This window comes from Notothenia rossii (genome assembly GCF_949606895.1).
Source record: "Notothenia rossii genome assembly, chromosome: 2".
In the NCBI taxonomy this organism is placed as follows: Eukaryota; Metazoa; Chordata; class Actinopteri; order Perciformes; family Nototheniidae; genus Notothenia; species Notothenia rossii.
This window is the reverse complement of record NC_136904.1, coordinates 84,438-104,360: the sequence shown is the minus strand read 5'-3', so window position 1 is coordinate 104,360 and position 19,923 is coordinate 84,438. Positions and strand designations below refer to the sequence as shown.

The following is a 19,923-nucleotide window of genomic DNA, read 5'->3' as shown; positions in this document are numbered from 1 at the left end:
TAGTATAATATTTTACAAATGATGAATTACAGCAAACATGTGAAATATATCCATTATTACAGCTCCGTGGGATGGCAGTAAGGCGATATGGGTCCGTTGTTATTGTGCATCCATCGGTAAAGGTAAAACTCATGTAGTACTGAACACGTCACATCACATGAACGTGCCGGGCGGCGCGGTCCCGTGGGTTAGATGCGCGTTCATAATGCAGAGGGAAATAACTCTCAGAATTTACGTTATTAGCACGTTTTTACAACTTGAGGAACGAATGTTTTTAATAAGGGCTAGACAAGTGTTCATACTGGGTGGTTTATTTAGTTTAAAAAAAATTATCCAACGATTTACAGACCATTCTTTCCCCATGTAAGTCAATGGGAAAAAGTGTTTCCGGGCCTGGCAACCAAACGGAAGTGTAGTACCGCCGTTCGGCCAGCACGAATATTTTTCATCTGAGTCCGGCGCACTTCCTGGGGGCTTGGTGTAGACGGGCCGTGACTGTTCCTCTGTGAGGAGGATCTGCTCCTGCTGGACGGAGGAATGTTAAAGAGGAAACACCTACTAACAGGTGAGTGGATTAAACACCTGTTTCATCAAGTGTATTTACACCTGTTAGCTTAGCTTACAGTTAATCACGAATCAGAAGTTATCTTATTTAACACAACAGCTGTAATCTTGGAAGAAAGAAACTGACAAAAAAACTTTAAAATTTGCGCCAAATATAATAATAATAATCTCAAACTGTCTTTAAATAAAGGCTAAAAACGATCGACTAACAGCTAAAGCCTAACAGCTAAAGTCTAACAGTCAAAATCTAACAGCTAAAGCCTAACAGCTAAAGTCTAACAGTCAAAATCTAACAGTTAACACCTAACGGCTAACGGCTAACAGCTACAGTTATTATTCCAGTTCGGCTCTGGGGAGTAACAGTTGATTTGTAATGCTCAGCTGACTTTATGTTAGTTATTTATTACACCAGTTGTCTTTAAGACAGTTTGAGTTGTTGTGTTGGTGCTCTTTACCATAGATATGGTTTTAAATATATGCTAACTAGCTTATTAGCATCGCCATTCACCGTGACGTAGCATGTTTCTCATTTAAATGAATGGGGTTCTTCAGTTAGCATCTAACGCTAAGCTAAGCGACGGTTTAGCTCATTAGATAAATAGATATACTTTATTTAAATAATGATTTATCTTAAACTGGGAAATGAATGTGTCACAGCAGAAGTGTTTTCAGGCATTACACGAGTTAAACATATTTAAAAGATGCAATAAGATAATAAAAATGAAGCATTAGCAGCAAGTATACACACAGGACACATATCACTAGAGTATCTAAAGAATACACAATATACAGAAAATACTGTATACATGGAGTTCATTAAACAGTCTCACTAGCTAATGTTTGCTTTCTGTGTTAACTTAGTGATAGTTACACACGGATAGTGTTATAACCGTGGTTCAAACAACCATTAATGTCACTTTCTATGTGAATAAAGTCATTTTAATGAAATAAAAATGAACAAACTGTGAGCTGAGTTAGAAGGTAAGTTGCTACACAGATTATAATGAATTATATCTAAATATTTGTATTATATTAATAATAATTTAATAATAATAACTTTTTATCGTAATGGTGAAAGTCATTTGTTAATAACTATCCAACCTTTCTATCATTTTCTCCTCTGCTTAACATCACATTGACTAAATGGATCAATTTGGAACATGTTTACGTCACAGCAGCATAGATGAGACAAGGCACTGCACGTGATGTGATAAAACACTACATATTTAAGCATCTAGAAATAGAACATTTCATTTAGCTGAGGCTTTTATCCAAAGAGACTTACAATAAGTGCATTCGACCAACAAAATAGCAAACCCACGTGTTTCTGCTGATGGGAACTTGGGTCCCCCTCGCAGTGCGGGTGCAGCGAGCTGTTTGGCTGATGCAGAGCGGAGTGCACGTGCTGGGGTGTACGGTTTAACCATGTCCTGGATGTAGGAAGGGCCAGATCCATTCACAGCATGGTACGCAAGTACCAGAGTCTTGAAGTGGATTCTAGCAGTTACTGAAAGCCAGTGAAGGGAGCGGAGGAGCGGCGTGGTGTGGGAACATTTAGGAAGGTTGAAGACCAGACGAGACGCTGCATTCTGGATGAGCTGCAGAGGTCAGAGGGCACATGCAGGTAGACCAGCCAGGAGGGAGTTGCAGTAGTCTAGGTGTGAGATGACGAGAGCCTGGACCAGAACCTGCGTCTCTTTCTGGGTCAGCTGGGGACGTATCCTCCTGATGTTGTAAAGCGTGTATCTGCAGCAGCGGGTTGTAGCAGAGATGTTTGCAGTGAAGGACAGTTTGTTATCTAGGGTCACACCCAGATTCCTTGCAGTCTGAGTCGGGGAAACAACAGAGGGGCCGATGTTGATTGTTAGGTCAAGAGTGGGACAATCTTTTCCCGGAAGGAAAAGCAGTTCAGTCTTGTCAAGGTTGAGCTTGAGGTGGTGAGCAGACATCCACTGAGAGATGTCTGCTAGGCAAGCAGAGATGCAAATAGAACACATCATTGAATAAACTCTTTGAATTCCTCCTCTTCACTCCTGACATGGAGTTCATGGAGTTCATGGAGTTCATGGAGTTCTCCATGTGCACTTGATGCTGATGGTTGTGGTTGAGGAGCTGTAGATGTTGCACTAACATCTGTAGCATGGTCAGTAGCAGTAGTTACTGACCATGCTACAGCAGTGAGCAGGAGAGCAGTGGCGCCTCCAGAGATGTTTCATAGGGGTGGCCAAATGGGGCCACTGGAAATCTTGGGGTGGCCCACCTAAACCATGAATTTAATTGTTGTAAAAGTATAGACTAGATGAAAACAATGGCAAAGAGAATCACCTACTGATATACTTTGGTTTCTTATTTTACATTTTCTGATACTATTCATCTGAAGTGAATATAATACGGATAGTTAACATTTTACTTCAAACAACATTTAAAAGAACCTTGTTTTGTGTTATGTATACATGTGTTGGTGATTTATTGTTTTGTTTTTTATATATGCTAGTTGTTCTTTCCTTTTTAAAAAGACAAATACAGCTTAATTTAAATAAGTTCCTTTATTGTAAGGCACAACATGTTCAGCATTCTCAACACATACAATCCACAACATGTTCTTCAGTTACATTATGTCTCTAGGTTATACATTGTTTTAGACTGAACAGAGCTGTTTGTGTCACACTGGGATCAAAGATGATTGACATGACTTTATTCAATCAAGTCTTAAAACTAGTGGTGCACCATAATTATCGGGCCGATATTAGGAATTATGACGTCATCCCGATAAACCCGATAAAAGTATTAATAGTCCCGTTAATATCAAATATATTTTTTGGGTAAAAAAAAAGAAAAACATACTGCGGTGTGGGTGGATTGGGATGAGGGGCGCTTGTTTTTCACTCGGCTCCTCCCGTTTTGCCAGTACTGTGGTATTAGTGGTTTAGGAAGAGGGGAGTTTTTCACAAATCCAGCGCTCCCTAACTCATGCCTGGCTGTGACGTAAATGGTGTGCGGCCGTGAAGCCAGGACAGGAAACAAACATGTCGTCGGTAGTATTTCAAAGTTTCAGAGTTAAATAGTTCGCTTGCTATTTGTATTAACAAATGCAAAGCAGAAGTTCCACGAGGAGGGAAAAAGGCAACGAGCTATAATACTTCCAACCTGATTAGTCACCTGAAACATCGACATCGCTACGATGGTGTGTTAAAAGCGTACGAAGACGCCTGCGCTGCTAAACTAGCGGCGAATCCCTTAGCCAGCTGCAAAGTCACCGGGGCTTTACCTATCCACGAGGCTTTTGAAAAAGGCAAGAAGTTTGCCAGAGACGACCCCAGGGCTAAAACGAGGAAAAAAGTGTGTGTGTGTGTGTGTGTGTGTGTGTGTGTGTGTGTGTGTGTGTGTGTGTGTGTGTGTGTGTGTGTGTGTGTGTGTGTGTGTGTGTGTGTGTGTGTGTGTGTGTGTGTGTGTGTGTGTGTGTGTGTGTGTGTGTGTGTGTGTGTGTGTGTGTGTGTGTGTGTGTGTGTGTGTGTGTGTGTGTGTGTGTGTGTGTGTGTGTGTGTGTGTGTGTGTGTGTGTGTGTGTGTGTGTGTGTGTGTGTGTGTGTGTGTGTGTGTGTGTGTGTGTGGCTACCTGCATGAAGTGAAGTGCTCGGCACAGTTGTCGGCGAAATGTCGCTCCTCTGTTTTCATTGAAACAGCTCCTTCTATCCGTTAGCGCAGCTAGCTAGCACCAGTTGTTAACAACAATACACGTAAGGTCTCTCTCTCGCTCCACACACACACACCCTCCCGGTCCTCCCAATAGCCAGTCAGTGCCTGCCGGTGAGCGTGGAAGTGTGGTCTGCTGCAAGTGGGCAGCAGGAGCGGGGCTGTCAGCATCAGTAGATGGTATTTTAAGCTCGATGCGCTCTGAAACTACGGGGCGGCCGAGGAAAAAAAATACACATGCGTTAATCGTGTTAAAATAATTAGTTGCGTTAATTTCTTTTTGCGTTAACGCGTTATTAACGCGTTAACTTGACAGCCCTAGTATTTATACTTTATAAACAAACTGGTTACCCTTTTTTTAAATTAGAACATTATGAAAACAAACTTGACTAATGGTCGGCTCATAACCTCAGAACACAGAAGAGGAAAAACTGCATAGATTCTCGTTTCATTTTGAAGGAGCTGCAGAGCTAAAGTGTTTAGAAGACTCAAATGATTACAAAGGTCACAATCCCATTAATAAAACTGTACTTAGGGCTGGGCGATATATCGAGTTTACACGATACATCGTGGATTGCACTACATGCCATTTCGTAAATGACCACATCGAGTATTATGTTGTCAAATCAGATTCCCGCCGCGGCCAAAAGGAGCTTTCCTTTCTCCCTCATAGACACAGTCACACACGCAGGCCCCGCCTAACTTGCACACAAACATTACACTCACGCACAGTGACAGAGAGCCAAAGAAAGGTTAGCTAGTTTAAACCTTAGCACCTAACTTAAAGGTGGGGTAGGTAATTCACTTCAGAAACACTTAAAGGTGGGGTAGGTCATTCACTTCAGAAACACTTAAAGGTGGGGTAGGTCATTCACTTCAGAAACACTTAAAGGTGGGGTAGGTCATTCACTTCAGAAACACTTAAAGGTGGGGTAGGTCATTCACTTCAGAAACACTTAAAGGTGGGCTAGGTCATTCCCTTCAGAAACACTTAAAGGTGGGGTAGGTAATTCACTTCAGAAACACTTAAAGGTGGGGTAGGTCATTCACTTCAGAAACACTTAAAGGTGGGGTAGGTAATTCACTTCAGAAACACTTAAAGGTGGGGTAGGTCATTCACTTCAGAAACACTTAAAGGTGGGGTAGGTCATTGACTTCAGAAACACTTAAAGGTGGGGTAGGTCATTCACTTCAGAAATACTTAAAGGTGGGGTAGGTCATTCACTTCAGAAACACTTAAAGATGGGGTAGGTCATTCACTTCAGAAACACTTAAAGGTGGGGTAGGTAATAGGGGTGTCACGGTTACCGGTGTAGACGGTAACCGCGCTAAAATATTTTGACGGTGAGATAACCTTCTGAATTTCAAAACACGGTGTTATGTCGGTGGGTTAAATTACCGCACACCGTTACACCGGGAGAGCTTTCATTTCCCTAATACTCCCACGGTTACACTGTATTACACTGTTACCGCGCTAAATACTTTGCATTTCAAAACATAATGTTATCTATGTGCGTTACTAGAGCTCTACACCACACACGTGACACTTTCGAACGTTCGCAGGCGCCATTAGTCCTAGGTTCTTTTATCACACTCTCTCACTTTAAGCATGGCAGCAGAAGAAGGAAGCCGCGATGGTACCATTTTTCCACCTTCTAAGCGCAGAAGATCAGAAGTGTGGTCCTACTTTGGATATTTAAAAAACTCAGAGGGGCAACTGGTGGAGGACGGTGCCCCCGTGTGCAGGACATGCCGGCGGAAGGTATCCGCGAAAGGGAGCAACACATCGAATTTGCTCACTCATCTACGAGACCATCACCCGCAGCTGCACAGCCAGTGCAAGGTATATTTGTTAATATTAACACATAGTTTTAGCTGAAATGCTCGAAATAACTTTTGCCTTCGGGTAAAGGGGAAATGTAACAATTATATCCGACTGTCAATAATGTTAAATCTTGATAATAATCATTTACATTACATTAGCAAATGCACCTGCTCTCGTGTGTTCACCATTCTTAGATCGGCGCTAAACGCCATTCTAAGCTAAGTTGAATAGCTAAACTTTGATATGCCATGAGACAGTGAAAATAGTGCAGTGAAACACATTAATGATTAAGTTACTTCTGACTTTGGGTCAAGGGATAATGCAACGATATACCCGATTGTCTAAAATGTTAAACCTTGATATTAAATGTCAGTGTAAGCACGCCCACTGCTAGCATTTTAAAATACATCCTACTGCGGTGCCATGCTCTATTCGTTGGTAGCTAGTGCACTACTAAACGCCATTGTAAGGCGCTAAACAGCTTAGTTCTCATACAGTACTGGCTTCTTGCCTAATAACCTAAACTTACCATTTACCTGCATCAACATTACACTTTTAAGGTAATAAATTAATGTAGGTATTTGACTTCATACGCAAACTTGATGATTGTTGAATCCTGCACTTCTCATAGAGTTTTTTTTTATTTTTAACATTATATTGTAATAAACACTCTACTTTTTAACCCATTGCTGAATGCCCCCTATTTCCATGTACTCTCATCTCCAGGTTGGATGTGGATGTTTGGGGAACAACGTTGTTGTTCGAGGTCTTCGGATCGGTACCTGGTCACCTTAATGTTAACACTAAAAAAAAAAAAAATTACCGAGATAATATCGTAAACCGTGGTAATTTTGGTCACAATAACCGTGAGCCGAAAATTTCACACCGTGACACCCCTAGTAGGTAATTCACTTCAGAAACACTTAAAGGTGGGGTAGGTAATTAACTTCAGAAACACTTAAAGGTGGGGTAGGTCATTCACTTCAGAAACACTTAAAGGTGGGGTAGGTAATTCACTTCAGAAACACTTAAAGGTGGGGTAGGTAATTCACTTTAGGAACACTTAAAGGTGGGGTAGGTCATTCACTTCAGAAACACTTAAAGGTGGGGTAGGTAATTCACTTTAGGAACACTTAAAGGTGGGGTAGGTCATTCACTTCAGAAACACTTAAAGGTGGGGTAGGTAATTCACTTCAGAAACACTTAAAGGTGGGGTAGGTCATTCACTTCAGAAACACTTAAAGGTGGGCTAGGTAATTCCCTTCAGAAACACTTAAAGGTGGGGTAGGTCATTCACTTCAGAAACACTTAAAGGTGGGGTAGGTCATTCACTTCAGAAACACTTAAAGGTGGGGTAGGTCCTTCACTTCAGAAACACTTAAAGGTGGGGTAGGTAATTCACTTCAGAAACACTTAAAGGTGGGGTAGGTCATTCACTTCAGAAACACTTAAAGGTGGGGTAGGTCATTCACTTCAGAAACACTTAAAGGTGGGGTAGGTCATTCACTTCAGAAACACTTAAAGGTGGGGTAGGTCATTCACTTCAGAAACACTTAAAGGTGGGGTAGGTCATTCACTTCAGAAACACTTAAAGGTGGGGTAGGTCATTCACTTCAGATGGAATGCTCTTAACATCCCGATAGCGATGAATACATGACATGCTTTGAAGCCGTAGTTCTGTAAAAAGCACGACCAATCATCTGAGCCGACCCGGCTAAAGTAACTGGATGGCCTACCTGCCTGTCAGCCTTCCATCTGTGCACAAACTTATCTCGTGCCCTCATTGGTCATGTGCGCGTCCGTGTGTGTTGGAGGAGGGGCTCTGTGAGGAAGTCTGAAGGAAGGGGCAGATTGTTTCCGCTGCGTACTTTCAAACCCTCGAGCTAGTTTCTCCATTCTTACCTACCTAAGGCTCAGAATTAGATTTGTTCTTTTTTGGAATTTAAAAAAACATTTAAATCCTGAGATTTACTGAAAGAAAATCTGAAAAAGCAAAATTATTTCTAAAATGATTAAAATGTGATTCAGACTTTTTTCTCAGAAAATGAAAAGCATCATTACAGTCGTCTAGGTTTAAATCTGCCAGCTGACCCTCGGCCTCGCTCTGTATTCAGAGGGGCTTTGAAGTGAAGCTGCAGGAGGGTCAGGGGTCCTCAGAGAGACCTGGATCCACTGAGACCCTCAGAGACCTGGGGTCAGGGGTCCTCAGAGACACCTGGACCCTTAGAGACCCTCAGAGACCTCCTTCACTGAGCGTCCTCCCCTGGGTCAGAGAGCAGGACTATAGAGGAGATGGATGCAGTCTCTGAATAAAGGAGAGACGGTGGGGGAGACAGTGGAAGAGAGAGACGGAGACGGTGGGGGAGACAGAGAGAGACGGTGGGAGAAACAGACAGAGACGGTGGGGGAGACAGAGAGAAATGGTGGGAGAAACAGAGAGAGACAGAGACGGTGGGGGAGACAGAGAGAGACGGTGGGAGAAACAGAGAGAGACAGAGACGGTGGGGGAGGCAGAGAGAGACGGAGAGACGGAGACGGTGGGAGAGACAGAGAGACGGAGACGGTGGGAGAGACAGAGAGAGACGGTGGGAGAGACAGAGAGAGACGGTGGGGGAGACAGTGGAAGAGAGAGACGGAGACGGTGGGGGAGACAGAGAGAGACGGTGGGAGAAACAGAGAGAGACAGTGGGAGAGACAGAGAGAGACAGAGACGGTGGGGGAGGCAGAGAGAGACAGAGAGACGGAGACGGTGGGAGAGACAGAGAGAGACGGTGGGGGAGACAGAGAGAGACAGTGGAAGAGAGAGACGGAGACGGTGAGAGAGGCAGAGAGACGGAGACAGAGAGAGACAGAGACGGTGGGAGAGACAGAGAGAGACGGTGGGGGAGACAGAGAGAGACAGAGAAGGTGGGAGAGACAGAGAGAGACGGTGGGGGAGACAGAGAGAGACGGTGGGAGAGACATAGAGAGACGGTGGGAGAGACAGAGAGAGACGGTGGGGGAGACAGAGAGAGACGGTGGGAGAGACAGAGAGAGACGGTGGGGGAGACAGAGAGAGACGGTGGGAGAGACATAGAGAGACGGTTGGGGAGACAGAAAGAGACGGTGGGGGAGAAAGTGGGGGAGACAGTGGGGGAGACAGTGGGGGAGACAGACAGACAGAGAAAGACAGTGGGGGAGACAGAGAGCGATGGTGGGGGAGACAGAGAGAGATGGTGGGGGAGACAGAGAGAGACAGTGGGGAAGACAGAGAAAGACAGTGGGGGAGACAGAGAGCGATGGTGGGGAAGACAGAGAGAGACGGTGGGGGAGACAGAGAGAGACGGTGGGGGAGACAGAGAGCGATGGTGGGGGAGACAGAGAGAGATGGTGGGGGAGACAGAGAGAGATGGTGGGGGAGACAGAGAGAGACGGTGGGGGAGACAGAGCGATGGTGGGGGAGACAGAGAGAGATGGTGGGGGAGACAGAGAGAGATGGTGGGGGAGACAGAGAGAGATGGTGGGGGAGACAGAGAGAGACAGTGGGGGAGACAGAGAGCGATGGAAGGCTGACAGGCAGGTAGGCCGTCCAGTTACTCCACCACTTGAAATCTAAACACCCGGACAAATATGCGGAGTAAGATCAAATCACAAGCACTGACAGCGAGAGACTGTTCAGCGCTGCCTCTCATGTGCTTGATGAGAAGAGGAACAGACTTATGGCTGATAAAGCAGAGAAGCTACTGCTCATTAAAAGAACCTCCCACTTTTCCTTCATAAGTAGACAAGGCTGGCTTATCATAAGCTTATCTAGTTCTCCATGTCTACTCTATACCCACTTTCCTGAACCATTTTCATTGAGAGTTATAATTCACCATCTCAGGTTATCATGAGGGGGAAATGACAGCAGCACAGTGTTCAATATATTGTACTTTCGGTATCTAAATGATAGAATGTTGTTTACATTGCTCATGAGGACAGACCACCTTATTTGCAGATTCTTGAAATTGTAATTTAATTTGTAATTGATTGTGGATTTTGTATCCAGTTTTCACTTTATGTATCTTTATACAATGTTTACTACTTTGCTTATGAGGACAGACCTCCTTATTTACAGATTCTTGAAATTCAATTGTAATTTCATTTGTAAAAAGTTCCATTCATGTGGATTTATCCAGTTTGCACATTTGTATGCATGCACTTATAGGTGCATTTGTTGTTGTTGAAGGCCTGGCTGTTACAGTCTTTATTTACACTATTCTGTTGTAGGCCTACTGGCCTAGATGTTTATTTTAAAGCACCTTGGCTTTGTTCTGAATGCACTTTGTTCTAGTTATCCTACAGAGAAAAGAAAATGCACTTGAGTTGGAATTAATGTACTGTATGCATTCAGAAGTGCTGACTAAATGTTTGATGGACCCATAATAGTGATTATTATTTAAGTTAAGTTTTGCCATAATCATTTATTTTTCCATAATCATTTATTTTTCCATAATCAGGTAGCTGAACAACATTGGTAAAAAATGTATACATTATATATATATATATTTCTATGAATCATTTTCGGCCTTTCGGCATTCGGTTTTCGGCCAACTGTTTCCTATTTTCGGTATCGGTTTCGGCCAAGAATTTCCCATTCGGTGCACCCCTATGTTACATACGATATATCATCTTTGATATGATGTGTTTCAGGGTCTCTTCAGTCTACTGGATCAGACTCATCATCTACCAGCCTGGAGGGACGTCTGCAGAACACGGTGAGGATCAATAACACTCAGAGTGAACACAGTGAGGATCAATCACACTCAGAGTGAACACAGTGAGGATCAATAACACTCAGAGTGAACAGTCTGTGAACACAGTGAGGATCAATCACATTCAGAGTGAACAGTCTGTGAACACAGTGAGGATCAATCACACTCAGAGTGAACACAGTGAGGATCAATAACACTCACAGTGAACAGTCTGTGGACACAGTGAGGATCAATAACACTCAGAGTGAACAGTCTGTGGACACAGTGAGGATCAATAACACTCAGAGTGAACAGTCTGTGGACACAGTGAGGATCAATAACACTCACAGTGAACAGTCTGTGGACACAGTGAGGATCAATAACACTCAGTGAACAAAGTGAGGATCAATCACACTCAGAGTGAACACAGTGAGGATCAATAACACTCAGAGTGAACACAGTGAGGATCAATCACACTCAGAGTGAACAGTCTGTGAACACAGTGAGGATCAATCACACTCAGAGTGAACACAGTGAGGATCAATCACACAGAGTGAACAGTCTGTGAACAAAGTGAGGATCAATAACACTCAGAGTGAACAGTCTGTGAACACAGTGAGGATCAATCACACTCAGAGTGAACACAGTGAGGATCAATCACACAGAGTGAACAGTCTGTGAACAAAGTGAGGATCAATAACACTCAGAGTGAACAGTCTGTGAACACAGTGAGGATCAATCACACTCAGAGTGAACACAGTGAGGATCAATCACACAGAGTGAAAAGTCTGTGAACACAGTGAGGATCAATAACACTCAGAGTGAACAGTCTGTGAACACAGTGAGGATCAATCACACTCAGAGTGAACAGTCTGTGAACACAGTGAGGATCAATCACACTCAGAGTGAACAGTCTGTGAACACAGTGAGGATCAATCACACTCAGAGTGAACACAGTGAGGATCAATCACACTCAGAGTGAACACAGTGAGGATCAATAACACTCAGAGTGAACAGTCTGTGGACACAGTGAGGATCAATCACACTCAGAGTGAACACAGTGAGGATCAATCACACAGAGTGAACAGTCTGTGAACACAGTGAGGATCAATAACACTCAGAGTGAAAAGTCTGTGAACACAGTGAGGATCAATAACACTCAGAGTGAACAGTCTGTGGACACAGTGAGGATCAATAACACTCAGAGTGAACACAGAGAGGATCAATAACACTCAGAGTGAACACAGAGAGGATCAATAACACTCAGAGTGAACACAGTGAGGATCAATCACACTCAGAGTGAACAGTCTGTGAACACAGTGAGGATCAATCACACTCAGAGTGAACACAGAGAGGATCAATAACACTCAGAGTGAACACAGTGAGGATCAATAACACTCAGAGTGAACACAGTGAGGATCAATCACACTCAGAGTGAACAGTCTGTGAACACAGTGAGGATCAATAACACTCAGAGTGAACAGTCTGTGGACACAGTGAGGATCAATCACACTCAGAGTGAACACAGTGAGGATCAATAACACTCAGAGTGAACAGTCTGTGAACACAGTGAGGATCAATCACACTCAGAGTGAACAGTCTGTGAACACAGTGAGGATCAATCACACTCAGAGTGAACACAGTGAGGATCAATCACACTCAGAGTGAACACAGTGAGGATCAATCACACTCAGAGTGAACAGTCTGTGGACACAGTGAGGATCAATAACACTCAGAGTGAACACAGTGAGGATCAATAACACTCAGAGTGAACACAGTGAGGATCAATCACACTCAGAGTGAACAGTCTGTGGACACAGTGAGGATCAATCACACTCAGAGTGAACACAGTGAGGATCAATAACACTCAGAGTGAACAGTCTGTGGACACAGTGAGGATCAATCACACTCAGAGTGAACACAGTGAGGATCAATAACACTCAGAGTGAACACAGTGAGGATCAATCACACTCAGAGTGAACAGTCTGTGGACACAGTGAGGATCAATCACACTCAGAGTGAACACAGTGAGGATCAATCACACTCAGAGTGAACAGTCTGTGGACACAGTGAGGATCAATAACACTCAGAGTGAACAGTCTGTGGACACAGTGAGGATCAATCACACTCAGAGTGAACACAGTGAGGATCAATCACACTCAGAGTGAACACAGTGAGGATCAATCACACTCAGAGTGAACACAGTGAGGATCAATAACACTCAGAGTGAACAGTCTGTGAACACAGTGAGGATCAATAACACTCAGAGTGAACACAGTGAGGATCAATAACACTCAGAGTGAACAGTCTGTGGACACAGTGAGGATCAATAAAACTCAGAGTGAACAGTCTGTGGACACAGTGAGGATCAATAACACTCAGAGTGAACACAGTGAGGATCAATAACACCCAGAGTGAACTATCTGTGAACACAGTGAGGATCAATAACACTCAGAGTGAACAGTCTGTGAACACAGAGAGGATCAATAACACTCAGAGTGAACACAGTGAGGATCAATAACACCCAGAGTGAACAGTCTGTGAACACAGTGAGGATCAATAACACTCAGAGTGAACACAGTGAGGATCAATCACACTCAGAGTGAACACAGTGAGGATCAATAACACTCAGAGTGAACAGTCTGTGAACACAGAGAGGATCAATAACACTCAGAGTGAACACAGTGAGGATCAATAACACTCAGAGTGAACAGTCTGTGAACACAGTGAGGATCAATAACACTCAGAGTGAACACAGTGAGGATCAATAACACTCAGAGTGAACACAGTGAGGATCAATCACACTCAGAGTGAACAGTCTGTGGACACAGTGTGGATCAATAACACTCAGAGTGAACACAGTGAGGATCAATCACACTCAGAGTGAACAGTCTGTGGACACAGTGTGGATCAATAACACTCAGAGTGAACACAGTGAGGATCAATAAGACCCAGAGTGAACAATCTGTGAACACAGTGAGGATCAATAACACTCAGAGTGAACACAGTGAGGATCAATAACACTCAGAGTGAACACAGAGAGGATCAATCACACTCAGAGTGAACAGTCTGTGGACACAGTGAGGATCAATCACACTCAGAGTGAACAGTCTGTGAACACAGTGAGGATCAATAACACTCAGAGTGAACAGTCTGTGAACACAGTGAGGATCAATAACACTAAGAGTGAACACAGTGAGGATCAATAACACTCAGAGTGAACACAGTGAGGATCAATCACACTCAGAGTGAACAGTCTGTGGACACAGTGAGGATCAATAACACTCAGAGTGAACAGTCTGTGGACACAGTGAGGATCAATAACACTCAGAGTGAACAGTCTGTGAACACAGTGAGGATCAATAACACTCAGAGTGAACAGTCTGTGGACACAGTGAGGATCAATAACACTCAGAGTGAACAGTCTGTGGACACAGTGAGGATCAATAACACTCAGAGTGAACACAGTGAGGATCAATAACACTCAGAGTGAACAGTCTGTGGACACAGTGAGGATCAATAACACTCAGAGTGAACAGTCTGTGGACACAGTGAGGATCAATAACACTCAGAGTGAACAGTCTGTGAACACAGTGAGGATCAATAACACTCAGAGTGAACAGTCTGTGGACACAGTGAGGATCAATAACACTCAGAGTGAACAGTCTGTGGACACAGTGAGGATCAATAACACTCAGAGTGAACACAGTGAGGATCAGACCGTACGGATCAAAGTAACATTAAGTACAGTCCGCGGCATATCACATCATAATGTATCATCTCCTTATCTGAGTCAGCTGAGCCGTATCTGGCCGTGCAACACTCACAGTGTCACATACTGGATGCAGAAGGATTATTTGAAGCAACACATTAAGTTGAGGAAACACTCGAGTCAAATGTAATGAAAGTCAGATGGTGTCTTAGACGGGGCAGTGATATCATAAACCTGTTCATGTACGCATTCAAACACTTGTTCTGTTACCAGCTGTATTCACCTTGCAGGTGCAGCTATGTGGCTTTGATCCTGGATCAAGTGTTTAAGTCATGGATGTTTAAAGTTTAACTTCTTCATGTGTCTAATATTATAGTTGACTTTTCATTCAGGAAGTATGACGCTGCGCTGTCAGTACGCTTCTCCATGTTTGTGATTGGTCGAATGCTCCAGATACCACCCCTTTCATGTGAACGCGCTCCTAACTAGATAGGACACGGCTGGCTTGAGCGAACGAGTTGATAGCCAGCGTCGTAGGACCGTTTAGCGAGAGCGGCTTTTTATTTTGGATTATGCCAACCGGCTAACTCAAACATATCCAGGATATGTTGAACTAGATTCGTAGTATACCCCCCAGGTTAGCCGCAAAGCATAAGTTACCATGGAGATCTAGCCCACTAAAAAGAGGACCAGCGTCGTAGGACCGGAAACCCCGAGTTTTCCCTGAAGTTAGCCGCTAAGAGAACGTCCTGCTTCGTAGTCCAGACATCTGCTCCTGTGTGTGTCCGTCTGAAACCCTGTAGTGCACTTCAGTCCTGAACATACAGACCGCTCCTGTTTTAACTTTCTAACACACTTTTCTGACACAGTTGTGAAGTCATTACTTCTGCAGCTGGTGGTTAATCTGAATATTTCCACTCATGAGACAAAGAAAACCTCTCCAGTCAAACACATAGAATGACAAACTCACTCTGATCTTAAGTCAAAAAGTCAGTCAACTTTACTTTACTTTATTGTGAATACTTCAGTTTGTGTGTAATGTAATGTAATGTAATGTAATGTAATGTAATGTAATGTAATGTGTGTACAGAGAGATCCAACTACCGTTTCCACAATCCAGAGGAATACAAAATGCAAACATATGTAAAAATATGTATACAAATATTTATATCCAATATATACACAATCAGCAGACACATTTATACATATGCACACATTAAGATAAAAGCACAACAATCAATAAATACCATATAACATTCACTTCCATTTTTATATATATTAAGTCCTACATTATCTTTTAGCGTATTGTGGGAATTGTAGTCTTCTACAATTCCATGAACTACAGAATCCTGTCTCTGTCTGATGACGAGGCACCAGGAGAGAAAGTGAAAGGGACACTCAGGGGTCATCTGGGGAGATAAACAGTTTATACACGCACACACACACACACACACACACACACACACACACACACACACACACACGCACACACACACATCAAACACTCCCTCATTAGGTCCCTGTGTGACGCTGCTTGTTATTCATTAATTCAGATTTCTCTCCAGAGACTCAGAGCCCCCTCAGGGGTCAGGGGTCACTGATGTTAGGAGCCCCAGCTGCCACTTAGCATTAGCCCAGACAACACACACACACACACACACACACACACACACACACACACACACACACACACACACACACACACACACACACACACACACACACACACACACACGTGTTGCTGCTGTGTGTGTGTGTGTGTTTAATAGCTATATTAAGTGTGTCAGTGAGCTGTGATCTGATAGAGGCTCATGCTTCAGAGGGAGGCTCGCTTTGTGTCAGGGTTTCCTCCCGTCTGGACTCTGCTGGAGCTCTGCTGATCTCTCTCTCTCACACACACACACACACACACACACACACACACACACACACACACACACACACACACACACACACACACACACACACACACACACACACACACACACACACACACACACACACACCCACAGTTTATACAGAGTCTATACGGAGATATTTCCCGTTTTCTCTGCTGGTGGACCCTGGTGTGTTTTTGAGGATTACTGTCCTCCAGTCTCAGGGTGAGTGATCCTCTCGTCTGTCTGTAGCTCCGTACGGTCTGTAGCTCCGTACGGTCCGTAGCTCCGTACGGTCCGTAGCTCCATACGGTCCGTAGCTCCGTACGGTCCGTAGCTCCGTACGGTCTGTAGCTCCGTACGGTCTGTAGCTCGGTCTGTAGCTCCATACGGTCTGTAGCTCCATACGGTCTGTAGCTCGGTCTGTAGCTCCATGCGGTCTGTAGCTCCGTCTGTAGCTCCATACGGTCTGTAGCTCCGTACGGTCTGTAGCTCCGTACGGTCTGTATCTCCGTACGGTCTGTGGCTCCGTACGGTCTGTAGCTCCGTACGGTCTGTAGCTCCGTACGGTCTGTAGCTCCGTACGGTCTGTGGCTCCATACGGTCTATAGCTCCGTACGGTCTGTAGCTCCGTCTGTAGCTCCGTACGGTCTGTGGCTCCATACGGTCTGCAGCTCCGTACGCTCTGTAGCTCCGTACGGTCTGTAGCTCCGTACGGTCTGTGGCTCCATATGGTCTGTAGCTCCGTACGGTCTGTAACTCCATACGGTCTGTAGCTACGTCTGTAGCTCCGTACGGTCTGTGGCTCCGTACGGTCTGTGGCTCCGTACGGTCTGTGGCTCCGTACGGTCTGTAGCTCCGTACGGACATGATAGGTTGGGACGTGTCACGTGTGTCGGAGAATGTAGGTTGGGACGTGTCGCGTGTGCCGGAGACGATAGGTTGGGACGTGTCACGTGTGTCGGAGAATGTAGGTTGGGACGTGTCGCATGTGCCGGAGACGATAGGTTGGGACGTGTCACGTGTGTCGGAGAATGTAGGTTGGGACGTGTCGCATGTGCCGGAGACGATAGGTTGGGACGTGTCACGTGTGTCGGAGAATGTAGGTTGGGACGTGTCGCGTGTGCCGGAGACGATAGGTTGGGACGTGTCACGTGTGTCGGAGAATGTAGGTTGGGACGTGTCGCGTGTGCCGGAGACGATAGGTTGGGACGTGTCACGTGTGTCGGAGAATGTAGGTTGGGACGTGTCGCGTGTGCCGGAGACGATAGGTTGGGACGTGTCACGTGTGTCGGAGAATGTAGGTTGGGACGTGTCGCGTGTGCCGGAGACGATAGGTTGGGACGTGTCATGTGTGTCGGAGAATGTAGGTTGGGACGTGTCGCGTGTGCCGGAGACGATAGGTTGGGACGTGTCATGTGTGTCGGAGAATGTAGGTTGGGACGTGTCGCGTGTGTCGGAGAATGTAGGTTGGGACGTGTCGCATGTGCCGGAGACGATAGGTTGGGTCGTGTCATGTGTGTCAGAGAATGTAGGTTGGGACGTGTCACGTGTGCCGGACATGATAGGTTGGGACTAGGGTTGCCAGAAACTGACCATGATCTAAATCGATTATTCGGCAGCCCTGGCGAATAATAAACGATTATTCGACCGACCCCCCCCCCCCCCCCCCCCCCCAGCGGGAGAGAGAAAAAATAGAACTCAGACAAAAGGAATTCCGTTGTTTTCTTTACTGGAACATGTTTAACAGTACACACAAAATAAACAACAAATAAACCAACATCAACATGATGTTGGTTTATTTTTTGTTATTTTCTAAAGTGCCTGCCATTGCCTTTATTTGGAGATGCGCTATGTGCGCACAATGTATTTATTGCAATGTTGCCATTATTAAATACAGACTACAGCTTGTATTAATAATAGCAGCATTGCAATAAATATTATTATAGCAATTTATTTATTGCAATGCTATTATTAATACAGGCTGTAGCCTGTATTATTAATAATAGCAGCATTGCAATAAATACATTGTGCGCGCGTGTGCCGGACATGATAGGTTGGGACGTGTCACGTGTGTCAGAGAATGTAGGTTGGGACGTGTCACGTGTGTCAGAGAATGTAGGTTGGGACGTGTCACGTGTGCCGGACATGATAAGTTGGGACGTGTCACGTGTGTCGGAGAATGTAGGTTGGGACGTGTCGCGTCGGCCGGATGTCGCCAATGACGTTATAGGAGCCAAGATCCTGGATCTCCTTGTTAGAACCCTTGTTTTTATTTTTGAGATGTGGGTACGGAGAACAAGAGAGAGGGTTTTGTTTTCTTATAAACATACATATTGATGTATAAAAGACATCAAAAAGTGCATTTTGCATAATAGGTCCCCTTTAAATACGGAGGTCAGATATACGACAGAGGGTCTGCAACATGTGTTCTTCAGTGATCGTAAAGTCACGTTAAATGTCTGTTGCCTTCCTATCCTCTCTAAATATCTCTTGATGTGCTCATGGAGCTGCTGAGATGCAGGAAAGCCTTCAGTCTGGATCAGACTGTATTATGGTATTGATTCATCTGCAGATCATTTACCTTTAGTGGTTATAGTCTTAAGAGTCAACAGATGTCACAGCTTACAGAGACTTCTTCAGATGCTTTGACCAAAGACTAAACACCCACAATATTTACTTTGTATAATGATATGTTTGGGAGAAGAGTAGGAAATCCTCTCATTAGAGAGGGTGAGTCTGCAATTAGGGGGAGAAAGGTTTGTGTGTGTGTGAACGTCTGAAATCTAGACATCTTCCTCATGCCTCCCTCTGAGTGTCTCTGCAGCTGTTCTCAATCAAACACACTAAACTGGACCAGATGAAGGACAGTTGGACTCTCTTTAGATCACAGTGTTATAAACCTGCTCCTGTGTGTGAGCAGCTGTTTGTTCGCTGATGTTGGCAGAGAGGAAGTGACCGGATATCAACTTCAGTCTGAATCCTCTCTCTCATTTCCTCCTGCTCTCTGACATGTTTGTAGTTCATATTAGAAAGGACTGTTTGTAGTACTGCATGCTGCCAGCAGGGGGAGACAGAGAGAGGGTCAGCTGGTGGGCGGGCCTTCAGGGTGGAGTGTCGGGTTGTGGGCGGGGCTTCAGGGGGGAGGGATGTTGTGGGTGGGGCTTCAGAGGGGAGGGAGAAGGGGTGAGAGCAGAGAGAGGAGAGACACTCAGAGAGAGAGAGAGAGAGGAACATGTCCTCACAGCGGGACATACTGAACACACACCATGGTAAGAAAACACACACACAAACACACTCTGAAGCTCATGTAGTTTTGGGGGGAGGGGAATGCAGGGTGTTTGGTTTCATTCAAGGTGTGTGTACTTCAAACACTGTCCGTGGAGTGTGTGAAAAGTGGCGTGTGCGTGTGTGTGTGTGTGTGTGTGTGTGTGTGTGTGTGTGTGTGTGTGTGTGTGTGTGTGTGTGTGTGTGTGTGTGTGTGTGTGTGTCTGTGTGTGTGTGTGTGTGTGTGAGTGTGTGTGTGTGTGTGTGAGAAGCT

General features: G+C 44.8%; 1 protein-coding gene across 1 annotated transcript in view; it reads left to right on the top strand.

Moving 5' to 3' along the window:
- Positions 1–428: 428 nt before the first annotated feature.
- The window catches only part of LOC307027941 (uncharacterized protein), a 99,476-nt gene continuing 79,981 nt past the window's right edge, over positions 429–19,923 (top strand). Inside the window, exons 1-2 of the mRNA XM_079662635.1 lie at positions 429–565; positions 10,753–10,817. Coding sequence (XP_079518761.1) covers positions 538–565; positions 10,753–10,817 — 93 coding nt within the window. The 5' untranslated portion in view covers positions 429–537. The remainder of the gene's footprint in view (positions 566–10,752; positions 10,818–19,923) is intronic.